The sequence below is a fragment of the Pollachius pollachius genome, assembly GCF_949987615.1.
Source record: "Pollachius pollachius genome assembly, chromosome: 2".
In the NCBI taxonomy this organism is placed as follows: Eukaryota; Metazoa; Chordata; class Actinopteri; order Gadiformes; family Gadidae; genus Pollachius; species Pollachius pollachius.
In genome coordinates this window covers 6083777-6096276 of record NC_136935.1, presented here as the reverse complement: position 1 = coordinate 6096276, position 12500 = coordinate 6083777, and the positions used below count along the sequence as shown (strand labels likewise).

Here is a 12500-nt window from a genome sequence, read left to right as displayed (position 1 = left end):
CACACAAACAATAACACACACACACACACCATCCTTCTTACCGCAATACACACAATCTCACGCACACACACACTGACACAAGCACTTCAACCGCAGGAGTTCGACAACAGGCCACCTTGGGTCCAGCCTTACCTCTGTGTGGCAGTCCTCCATGCAGAACAAAAACTCCTCCAGTTTCTGCAACACAACAGCGGGGGGGGAGGGGGGACATTTAGTAGAGGCCGTGGAGCCACAGACCAGCCCCCCCTGAATTATACAAGGCGCAATTATGTCGGCCGTTTATTGTGTCGTTGTCACCGCCGAGGTAACGAGGGCTTGGTAATTATTCATCACCAAACCATAAGACACGCAGGAAACACATGAAATTGCTCATCTCCAGGTTCGCTTTGTTAACGGTCTCACTGTGCGTAATTGTACATTCTGTGGAAAAATACAAAAATAATTAGTGTACCTACGTACACTAATTATCGTGTATACCTGTACCGTGTATACGTACGGCCTAGGGCCCCCCCCCCCCCCCCAAAAGAACGTTAATAATGTACAAAGTTTGAACACTGCTTCGCTTAATTGGAAAATGTGCGCGGCTCGCTTTGACCCAGCGACGTCCTGCCTGTTAGCGGCTCACGCTGGCTCATTGATTCAGACGGCGAATGGAAATATTCCAATGGGGATGGTTAACTAATCTTATTGTGGCCCCGACTGCCTCATCTGCATACTGTGGCCTTTCACTAATCAGATCAACTAGAGAGCGGTTTGCTCTGGCAAATTACTTTTCTCCTGGTTAGATTTATAGCGCTCCACCTCGTGTTCTTATGGTTTGGGTCACGGTTGTTATTCCCTGCTTCTTCTCTATACTCGTAGTTTCCCTCTATATAATGTTCCATAACATACGCCCTAATGGCATTGGTATATGAGCCCCCAACCAGCATATTAAAAACCCAGGGGAGCACACAACACAACCAGCTCTGGGTAATCTTATCATTCATATGGTGACTGTATATATGTATATATGTTCATATATATATATGAGTAGGTAAGCAACCAAACAGCAGCATCAAAAGCAGAATAATCGTTCTTTTAGGCCCTGGTTTCATCTTTCGGTGTTCCCATATGCATACGTTGGTGGATATTACATCACTTTCAAGTTGCATTGAAACTCTGACGTTCATGATATTCCTTTTGTCTGGTGTTAATGCAACACAAGCATTAACATCTGTTTTCCTCAATGAATGCTTTAGAAACAGAGAAGGCTTAAGGTGGGTGTTCTCTGAAGGGTAACGGTGGGGACTCTAGGAGCGGTTCTTTGGATCTGTCCAAGTGGGCGGCATATAGTACACTACAACACAGCAGTACAGAGGACAGACAGGAGAGGAGAACAGAGGACAGACAGGAGAGGAGAACAGAGGACCGACAGGAGAGGAGAACAGAGGACAGACAGGACAGGAGAATAGAGGACAGACAGGAAAGGAGAATAGAGGACAGACAGGAAAGGAGAATAGAGGACCTCAGATCTCACCTTGACTCCCTGGAGAAGAGTTAGAGAGGCTTTAAAGAGAGAGAGAGAGAGAGAGAGAGAGAGAGAGAGAGAAGAGAAGAGGATGAACACAAAGAGGAAAAGCAGGAACTAGAACCATGCAGCTCATGCGATCACGGGGAGTTGCATCCAATTAAATATCATGGAAATTATTTGATTAGGGTACGAATACATGGAAATACTGAAATAATAGTATTGCAGGTGACTAATTCATGCCAGTACATACAGTAGTATAGTACACGCCGTTTAGTTGGATCTCCGTAAAAGAGATGAAGACGTGAAGGGACATTATCGTTCCAGCTTCTACTCCTGCCCATATGCAGGGCTAGTACGATCTCTGTCAGTCAGCCAAGAAGGCAGACATGATGCCCGCCAGTCGCCCACTTGGCTCGCCCTCAGCAGATATATGCATGTGTATGTTTCTAAATGTGCGCTGGCTGTGTTCCCGTGCCAGGCGGGTCTACGGGTCTGTGCGTGGGCGGGGCTGGGGAGTAAGGGAGAGAGCGCAGCGGGTCCGAGCCTAGGGCAAGGGGTCTGGTGGGAGCCCTTGAACATGGATACACACACATATACACACATATATATATACACAATGACACACATACCCACACATATACACACACAATGAAACACACACACACACACACACACATATATACACACACACACACACACACACACGCACACATATATACACACACACACACACACACATACACACACACACACTAACGCACGCACACACATACAAGATCAATGAACCCACACACCCATACAGACAGGCAGACACAAACACACATGCACACCTACCCAAAATCCCAGACATGTACTCACACACCCAGACAGACAGACACACACAAACACAGGAACACATACACAAAATCACAGACATGTACTCACACAGCCATACAGAGAAACACACACACACAAACACACACACACACAAACACAAGCAGACACATACCCAATCAATGACATGTGGTCACACACCAAGACAGACAGAAAGAAAGACAGACGGACAAAAAAGACACACAAACAAGCAAACACATGTGCATCCATCTAAAATTCAGGCAACCATACCGAAACACACACACTCTCGTGCATCCTCCCACGCAAAGAAGGCGGGGGTTCTTTGAGAAAGCCAATTGTTCTGCAAATGGTCGCCCCTCTGACCTACACTTCTCCCTCGTCTGGAAATAGCTCCGAGCCCCCGTAGCAAGAAACAGGCACTCATCTTACTCCAGCGGGTCGTAGTTTGAGTGAGCCGCGCATACCTTGAGAAAAACAATGCATTGTTTGTGCTTTTTCGAGGTCAGATTTAATATATACGATGCCATACAACAGCTGGAAATCACGTGGCCTTAAAACCGAAACGCACCCAAATTGACCTTTTCTGGGGCAGGCTACATGCACAGCTCATGTAAGAATGAATAATTCAATGACCTCTGGAGACGTCCTTCGCAAAAGGGAATTCGATTCAGAAGAATACATCTGTGAGCTGTTAGGTGCAAGACAACAAGTCTGATGGGTGGGGTAGTATAGGCCTGCTACGACTCAATCATGCATGGGCAGGCCGGGCCGGTTCTGTCCCAGCTGGGGGGGGGGACCACAACACAAGACACACAGGGTTCTCGTGGGTGCCTTAGTGAACCCTGAGGGTTCTGCCAGAGCTGGGGGAGGAACCACAACACACCGAGACACACACAAGACACGCACACATACACATATACACTCACACACGCTCACACGCTCACACACACACACACACACACACACACACACACACACATCTATACACAGTATCACACACACACATACAATCCCACAGACACACAGAGACACACTAACGCACGCAAACACATACAAGACCAATTCACCTACACACCAATACAGAAAGACAGACACACACACACCCACAAATGCACATATACACAAAACCACAGACATGTACTCAGGCACCCATACAGAGAAACACACACACACACACACACACACACACACACACACACACACACACACACACACACACACACACACACACACACACACACACACACACACACACACACACACACCTTAGTGAACTCTGAGTGCTGCAGGTTGGCTTCGGGACACCACCTCCCCCCCAGGGCCGTGAGCATGGCGCAGTCCTCCTCTTCTTCTTCTTTGGTGGATGTCGGCACCGGCGCAAACAACGACCACGCCGCCGCCACCGCCCAGGGGGGCTCCTCCGAGGCGGGCCCGCTGTAGCTGGGGGTCCGGAGCTGGGGCCCCCGCAGGAAGAGGTGGCAGGCCTCCAGGTCCGCCTCCCACACCTTCTCCAGGGGTGGACAGCCACAGCTGCGGAGCAGGACAGACAGACAGACACACGGACCAATCAGAGGCCGCCGAGCCACGGGTTTTGACTCAAGCGTCGATCACAGCAAGATGGATCAAAGGAGCGACACACTTATGAGTGTGGTTATTTACAACTATTTGATCATTGTAGGGACGAAGGGGGAACACTGTCCTGCAGAACAATATACAGGGGGAAATGCGGACTTCTTCGACGTGGTTATGAGCATGTTTTGCTTTTTTTTTGTACTCCACACAAAAGTCGGTGGGTCATTGACCAGAAGAATAGTACCTTTGAAGATAGGCATGAAAAAGTTAGTGTGAGTGTTTCCTCTTTCAGGAACCTTTACAAGCAGCTTCCTCAAACATTGGAGACCAGACACGATGTTTCAACCAAACATTCACTCCAGGGAGAAGCTCACTGGTGCTTGCCGAGTTTGTGTACGCTGACCAAGGAATCCTCCCAGATCCCCGCCTCGAGCCACAAGATTGGTCAAAACAAATACGAAGCAAGAGAGGTGAAGCAGCCTGGCCTGGACCCGCTCATCTTGACTCTGAAGTACACTCACGGCCTTCGCTGAGGAGTCGTGGGAAGACGGGTCATTTAATCGTGAAAGCCTTCTTCAGACCGAACCGGATGCTCTTCGGTTCAAACAGATCTGTGAATACAGAGCCAAAGAGAATAGGGCCTGGGTGTCCTCTTTGCTGTATCTCTCACTGAGCTAAAACAGGATTCTTACTCATGCCCGTCGCACTGAGAATGGAGCGATCAAAGGCTGTCAGAATACAGACAGCAGCTGTGGATTCTTCCAGCTGATAGAACACAAGGCCTGTCCAGACGTGAAGGATTAAGAATCAACCGATTTAATCAAACTCCTTATTTGGGCAGCAAGTTTGAACTTTGAAAAATGAAATGCAAATGTCATCATGATAGCAAAAAGTCCCAAAAATATGTTTTTAGACTGTAGAAGTCGAAAAGTGTTTATCAGCGAATCAGTGCGTTCCGCCAGGTGCGGAAGGTGCTGATGTAGACGTGTTTTTAGGGCTGGGTAGTTTTTTGTGTCCACGGCAAATAAATAAATAAATAAGTCATAAATCAGCCTGACAGCGCCTCTACCTGCCCCTTGGTCACCTTCATGACCAACATTAATATAAAACGTTTCTTTCTCGTGAGATATCACATACATGATTTCTCCCCGGATATCATTGTGATAAAAAGTGGTTCATGTGCAACCCATTATCTGTGCCAGCAGTGCTAGACTCAGCTTATATGTTTCCTAATCCTTACTTTATCATAGAAAATAAACAATGATCAGCCGTCCTAATGTATTCCAGCACATTAGATATACAATAATAAATAGATAAAATATGGATAATAAATACAAGACTTCAACACAGTCTTATCTTTGATTCATGGATGTTGCTCCAGAGAAAAACAAGCAATAATGCATTAATGTGTCTGCGTCTGTGCCTAGCCCGCATACAAATATATATATATATATATATGTGTGTGTGTGTGTGTGTGTGGCCCTCACCACTGGGGGGCAGGAGGCCAAAGAGTGAATGGCAGCTGATTTCCTATTCAAGCGTCTGCAGTGAAAGGTCTGCCAGGTCTGTACCCTGCTGGAGCGAGACCCACCCCCCGCTCTCCCTCTCTCCCCTTCTCTCTCATTCTCTCCCTCTCTCCCCCTCTCTCCCTCTCTCTCCCCTTCTCTCCTTCTCTTCCCTTCTCTCCACCTCTCTCTCCCCTTCTCTCCTTCTCTTCCCTTCTCTCCACCTCTCTCCCCCTCTCTCCCCCTCTCTCCTTCTCTTCCCTTCTCTCCTCTGCCCTCCCCTTCTCTCCACCTCTCTCTCTCCTTCTCTCTCCCCTTCTCTCTCCTTCTCTCCCCCTCTCCCCCTCTCTCCCTCTCGCTCCTTCTCCCCTTCTCTCCCTCTCTCTCCTTCTCTTCCCTTCTCTCCCTCTCTCTCCTTCTCTTCCCTTCTCTCCCTCTCTCTCCTTCTCTTCCCTTCTCTCCCTCTCGCTCCTTCTCCCCTTCTCTCCCTCTCTCTCCTTCTCTTCCCTTCTCTCCCTCTCTCTCCTTCTCTTCCCTTCTCTCCACCTCTCTCCCCCTCTTTCCCCCTCTCTCCCCTTCTCTCGCTCTCTCTCCTTCTCTTCCCTTCTCTCCCTCTCTCCTTCTCTTCCCTTCTCTCCCTCTCTCTCCTTCTCTTCCCTTCTCTCCCTCTCTCTCCTTCTCTTCCCTTCTCTCCCTCTCGCTCTTTCTCCCCTTCTCTCCCTCTCTTTCCTTCTCTTCCCTTCTCTCCCTCTCTCTCCTTCTCTCCACCTCTCTCCTTCTCTCCACCTCTCTCCCCCTCTCTCCCTCTCGCTCCCTTCTCCCCTTCTCTGCATTTGCATGTGAGCAAAGTGAGTGATGGTTAACATAACAGACCAATCTTATTGGGGAAAAAATATGGATATGCCTCTATATTTTGACTGATGATAACAACAACAATTATGATGCCAAGTGTCCCTTCTGTAGAATAGTGTAAGTTATCTCATTTTGTTCCAAAGTACATAAACACCTCATTATTTAGGTTTTTATGTAACCAATGCAACCTTCTCTTCCATTCTCTCCCCTTCTCTCCCTTCTGCACCACAGACAACTGAAATACGGTCCATCCAGAGGTACATGAGAGCATCGTAATTTAAACATTGATGTTGTTCCTCCCGACAAATTTCTCTTTCCATCTACCCACGGAGGGTGTTTTGGTAGGTACACGTTCATACACACACACACAAACACACACATGAATGCATACACATACAAGCACGCACGCACACACACACACACACACACATAATAAAGGTAGCACTCTAAAATAAGTGTACTACAATTAACATGTATCCATGTAAGGTGTTATTGTAGGTTAAGGTACACATTCACATACACACAAACACATATACACACACGCGTATGCACACAAAAACATGCACACACCCACACAGAAATATAGGTGACACTCAATAAGTACATCAATTAAACCTTAATTGACATAGCATAATAACATAATAACCATTGTGTGACGGCTCTCTGGCCTTCGTTTGTCCTAATGCCTAATGCCTTCGTTTGTCCTAATGCCTAATGGCTTCGTTTGTCCTAATGCTTGATGTTCTTGCTTCAATCAGTGGTGTGGGCATGGCTGATCAGGCTGATTGGGTGCCGGTGCCTGGCGCCCTGCAGCCTTTAAAAGATCCTCCGCTCTGCCCACCGGCGGGGGGGGGCAGCAGGGCCACACCCACCCGACGGCTAGTTCATTCCGTGCTTGTGTCGGAAGGCGGACGGCTACCGTAGCGCATTTGTGTTTGGTTGTGCTCGTTCGGTCTGTTTTTGAATTGGCGCAGACGTTTAAGGGCAGCGCATTTAAGGGTTTTGTTAATCATTTGTTCTGTGAATACGAATAAACCATTATTTGTTCATGGGGAACCATACTCTGACCCGCTCATTTGTGTCGCATCCTTTCGGGCTGTGACATACCAACCAACTCATCGCCATACCAACCAATTCATCCCCATACCAACCAACTCATCCCCACACCAACCAACTCATCCCCATACCAACCAACTCATCCCCATAACAGCATTAGCATTGGGGTTAGGGTTCGAATGTTATTAAAATAGGGTTAAAGTTAACCCTAGCCCTCTTAAATACTGTGAAATACATGAACAACATCAGTAAATGATTACTAGACTAGTTAACGCTTTTAACTGCACTGACTCATGTTAAGGAGCGACAACAAGCCTCTTTTGAAAGGGATGGAGCGATCCTCCCTCCATCCCTCCGCGGGGCTCTCTCGGCGGGGGCCCCCGGCGGTGATCTCCTGACCCCGGGGTTAATGCGGGGTTCGTGTCACCTTGCCGTCTGAAAGTGGGCGAGCAGGGCTCCCCTGGGCCACTCGCTGCGCGGTAATAGGACGGAGAGGCCGCCGGGCACTCTCTGTACAGTTCCTCCGCTCCCCGGGGGAGTATGACAAGTCCTCGCTCGCTCTCACTCTCCCCTTTTCCCATCCTTGTCTCGCTCTCTTTCTCTCTCTCGCGTGCTCTCGCTCTCTCTCTCTCTCGCTCTCGTTCTCGCTCGCTCTCTCTCTCCCTTTTTCTTTAATTGCTCTCGTTCGCCCTCTCTTGTTCTATATCTCTGTCGCTGTCTCTCTCTTCTATTTATTTTCTCGCTCTCCTTCTCGCTCTCATTCTCTCTTGCCCCCTCTCTCTCTTTTCCTTTTTCCCAACTGTCTCTCAGTTATCTCTCTCCCCTCCCTCTCTCTCTCGGTCTTTCGCCCCCCCCCCCTCCCCCCCCTTCTCCCTCTCTGTCCTCAATGAATGTAGACAGATCAACAGAGGACACAATCTGGCAGTATCCAATTCAGAGAAGGTTGGTTAAAAAATAATATAGAATGGCGGTAAGCCTGTCTCATTGAATCAACTGATACATTACTTATGATCCCATCATAAATCTTTCATGTTGAATGCAAATTCCCATAAAAATGCAATCTCCAGTCTACCAGCCTATTTTATATGTTCTGCACACACAACGTATGTGATTCTTACAAATACATATAATATAATAGAAATGTATCAGCCATGAATAGGCCATTTAGGCGGTATCATCTCCCTATTGTAGAGACATACGCGATAAAAGACACAAAAGAAGAGAATAGAAATAATCACACAACAACAACTGAGACTAACACAGGATTCCTCCCTTCTGTCGCCCACATGTGTGTGTAGTGGTCTGGCTACGTGTGCACACACGCAACCACACTGATGTTGCAAGAAATCAATGCAGGATAAGTAAATAAATCCCTTCTTAAGGTCCTGCTCTGCTGTTCAAGTGGCAACCGGTGAATCACTCTGAACAATAATGCGTCCATTAGGACCGTCACCTGTAACAATGCGAGTCCATACCGGCGACACTACGTCATCACATTACACAGGGGGCATTTAGCAGACGCTTTTATCCAAATAGACTTACAATAGTTCATACACACATTCACACAGCGACGGCGGAGTCGGCCACGCAAGGCGACAGCCAGCTCGTCGGGAGCAGTCAGGGTGAGGTGTCTTGCTCAGGGACACCTCGACACTCGGCTAGGAGGAGACGGGGATCAGCCCAACGACCTTGCGGTTACAAGTCAACCCGTTCTACCTCCTCAGCTGAGCAGACTCATCAATCCGACCCCCACATCTCCCCTGGAGGCAGGAGCTCAGAGCAGACTTCACGCAAACAAACAGAAACAAACAGAGAAGCTCAGGGAGGAGGGCCAAGGGACGCCGTGAGCTCCACGCATCACAACACGTTGTTACGCCACATCACAACATCACATGCACGGCCTTCACGTGCCCAGAAGCCGGGTGAGCGGAGGTGCTAATGAGACTGCCACGCAGAGGGTGACGGGTGAACTGTGAGGCGACAGGAAGTAATGAACTGAGCGCCCACGTGGGGAATGCGTCTGTCTGTCTGTCTGTATATCTGTCTTGTTGTGTAGTTCATCCAATGTTTGCATGCATTTGGTGCGGAGAGTGTGTCCATGTGTATGTATCTTTGTGTACAATATCAGTTCTCCTTGTGTGTGTGTACACATCTGCATGTCGCTGTGTCACTTTATACCGCAATAATGATGAAATCATCATCAAGTAATACTATCTGCCAATATGTGCCGCGGCTGCTGCTAGTCGGGGCAAATAAAACAAAAAACGGCAGCAAAACAACAACAACAATATCTGTTTTCCTTTCAGCAGTGTTTACATCATGTGCCCGCTGCCCATCCATCCCCACTCTTTAGAAAAGGAACAGAGAGTTTTTTTCACAGCATCCGTCTCCACGGAGACCAGACATCACGCCATTGCCATCACCCAATATCTGCCTCGCTCCCCACCACTCCTCTCTTTCTCTCTCTCTCTCTCCCCCCACATTTTCTCCTCTCCTCTTTATTCTGCTTCTGTACCACAGTCTCTCTGAAAGGACACAGGAGTGATTCACAAAAGGCCTGCGTGTGGGGGTGTGTGTGTGTGTGACCATGTGTGTGTCTGTGTGTGTTTGACCGGGTCAGCGTGTGTGTGTTGTGTGCGTGCGCGCACTTGTCTAAGTGTGTGCGTGTGTGTGTTGTGTGCGTGCGCGCACTTGTCCAAGTGGGTGTGTGTGTGTCTGTGAATGTGTTTGACCGTGTGCGTCTGTGTGTGTTTGACCGTGTCAGCGTGTGTGTGTTGTGCTCGTGTGTGGTGCACACGCCACCTCCGCAACTCTGCTTATTATTACGTCCACAAAAGGAACAACAAAACGGGGACAATAGGGACGGCAAATGGCCGTGTGCGCACTCGACCCCGCAGGGGAATCTTTTTTTCGTAGGATGGTAGGGGCAAGTACCGCCTTTTTTGCCTCTGATTCGCCTCTGATTGGTTAGAATGGCTCTCCTCTGATTGGTTATGGTTAGGGTTAGGGTTAGGGTTAACCCTAAACCTGACCCTAACCCTAACCATAACCCTAAACTCCCCCAAACAGCTAGGACTAATAGAAACACGATCTAAAGGAGAGCCCTTCTAACCTATCAGAGGCGAAAAAGGAGGTACTTGCCCCTACCATCCTACGAAAAAATGATTTGTCGGTGCATAGCGCCCGTCATCACGGGGAGGAGCGGGGGCGTCGAGGAGCAGGGCGCCACGCCACCCCTCTCCTGAGCGGCGTCGCTTCGGACGCCCGCCAAGACAACGCGTGAGGCCGTCTGAGGAGCCGATTGCTCAGCACTAACGAGCCACGAGTCAGACCGCTCTGCGAACGTTAAATCACACAGCTGGGGACGCCGCAGAGACCGTCGGAATAATCGGATATTCTGAGTTTTTCCTTTGTTGTATTCGTCGTTTTGCTTTACAAAGCGCCTCAAAATGGTAGATAAATAAAATGATATAAAGGAAAAGAGTACAGCTAAGGAAAATTCACATTCACATTTACATTTAGGGCAACTAGCAGACGCTTTTATCGAAAGGGACTTATAATAAGTACATTTGTTCGAAGAAAGAGAAACAACAATATATCTTTGTCTTGGTACAGTAGGGATGTTCAAAGAACCAAGTGCCAAGCACTAACAATTGTTAGATCAATAATCAGAGCAAGATATTTATATATATATATATTAATATATATTAACGTTGACTTGTAAATATAATTGGTAAACATGCTGTGAAGCGAATTGTTACAGAGCACTTTCAGGGGAAGATGCATCACTGAGTATGATGCGATTCAAAATGTCTGAGCTCACCTTGTAGGGCAAAGGCACGTTACACCAGAGAACCTCACACAGCGCTCGCTCAAGAACCAGGTTGAGGAAGGGGGGGGGGGGGGGGGGGGGGGGGGGATTCGTTTACAACGTGTCTCTATGGCAACGGCACGCAGAAGGGCATTTTGTGCTGTGGTTATGGGGACGGCGGCACACAGTCTTGATTGCAGATAAGTGTCGCTATCCAAAGTAAGAAAAAGAAACCCCACAAAAGCAAATCAACCGTCGGTGACACCGCTGGCAGCATAGGTCACGGGGAGACTGAGGCGCGGGAGTGTGGCGTGCCCCCCTGCCGGGTGCAGAGACAAGACCCCGCGTCCTTCTCAGACCTCAGGTACACAAACACAAACACCGGTCGAGCTGCACATTGGAAGTGTTGTGCATTTTCTTCAGGATTTCCAGCAGAGTGGGAATTCACAGCGGAATGCTGACCGAAACGTTGGCATGGCACCGTTGAAAACATTTGTTCAACGTTCCAGGCAGTTTTTAATCGGATTTATATTAAAAAGAGAGACGGATGTGACGCCAACCAATCAGGTCACAGAGTGACGCCTGAAGCGTGCGAGTTTGCGCACGTGAGCCAAGGTTAACGCGTTTTGATAAGGGTTCCCTCAGTATGGTAAATTATGATTATCAAATGCTATATTTAATATAAAATGTCCTTCGGATGAGCAGGCTCTCTGTGTTCCTGCACCCCCTGATTCACATATCGTTAGCCTCATAGCATAATCGCCTAGGTCATATTTTAAGGTTCATCTTGTATTTAGCGTAAAAAATGCCCAAGCCAAATCGAAGAGTGAGATGGAATGAGATAGTGATTATGGAATGTAAAAAGTACTCTGATTGGTTTAGGATGTAACCCATGAGGCACAGTGAATCAGCCGCTTTAGGAGAGTAAAGTAAGGTTAGATATCAGAATTCGGCCAAAATGTGACATCGGCAATTATGCTATGAGGCTAACGATATATAGCACTGATCCCAGAACCCTTATCACAGAGCGTTGTTTGCCCCGGTCCATCCGTCTGGGAGGACCCTGCCCCTACCCCCCTGTCCTTTCTCTCCTCCTGGCAAGGGTCAGCGGTGGATGTGGTGTGAGACTTGCCACCATCTTAATGTTTCTTCCATACTGCATCCTGTCGTCGTTCCCTCCCCCCCCCCCCGCCCTCAAGCTGTTGGTTCCTGGCCCTCTAGGAGTGCTCCTTTACAGCGGGGCCAATCTTCCCTGAGTCGCAGGCGGCGTGCCAAAGCATGCGGTGACTTCACCCCGAGACAACGGCCGAGCGTGTGAAGAGAGAGGAAAAGCCTTTCTCAGACGTTGGCGGGAGAGGTA

The 12500-nt window shown here is 48.4% G+C and overlaps 1 protein-coding gene across 1 annotated transcript in view; it reads right to left on the bottom strand.

Annotated features, from left to right (window-relative positions):
• Positions 1-12500, bottom strand: part of disc1 (DISC1 scaffold protein) — a 50315-nt gene that overhangs the window by 7799 nt on the left and 30016 nt on the right. Inside the window, 2 exon segments of the mRNA XM_079729046.1 lie at positions 133-177; positions 3610-3874. Of these exon segments, the coding sequence (XP_079585172.1) occupies positions 133-177; positions 3610-3874 (310 nt within the window).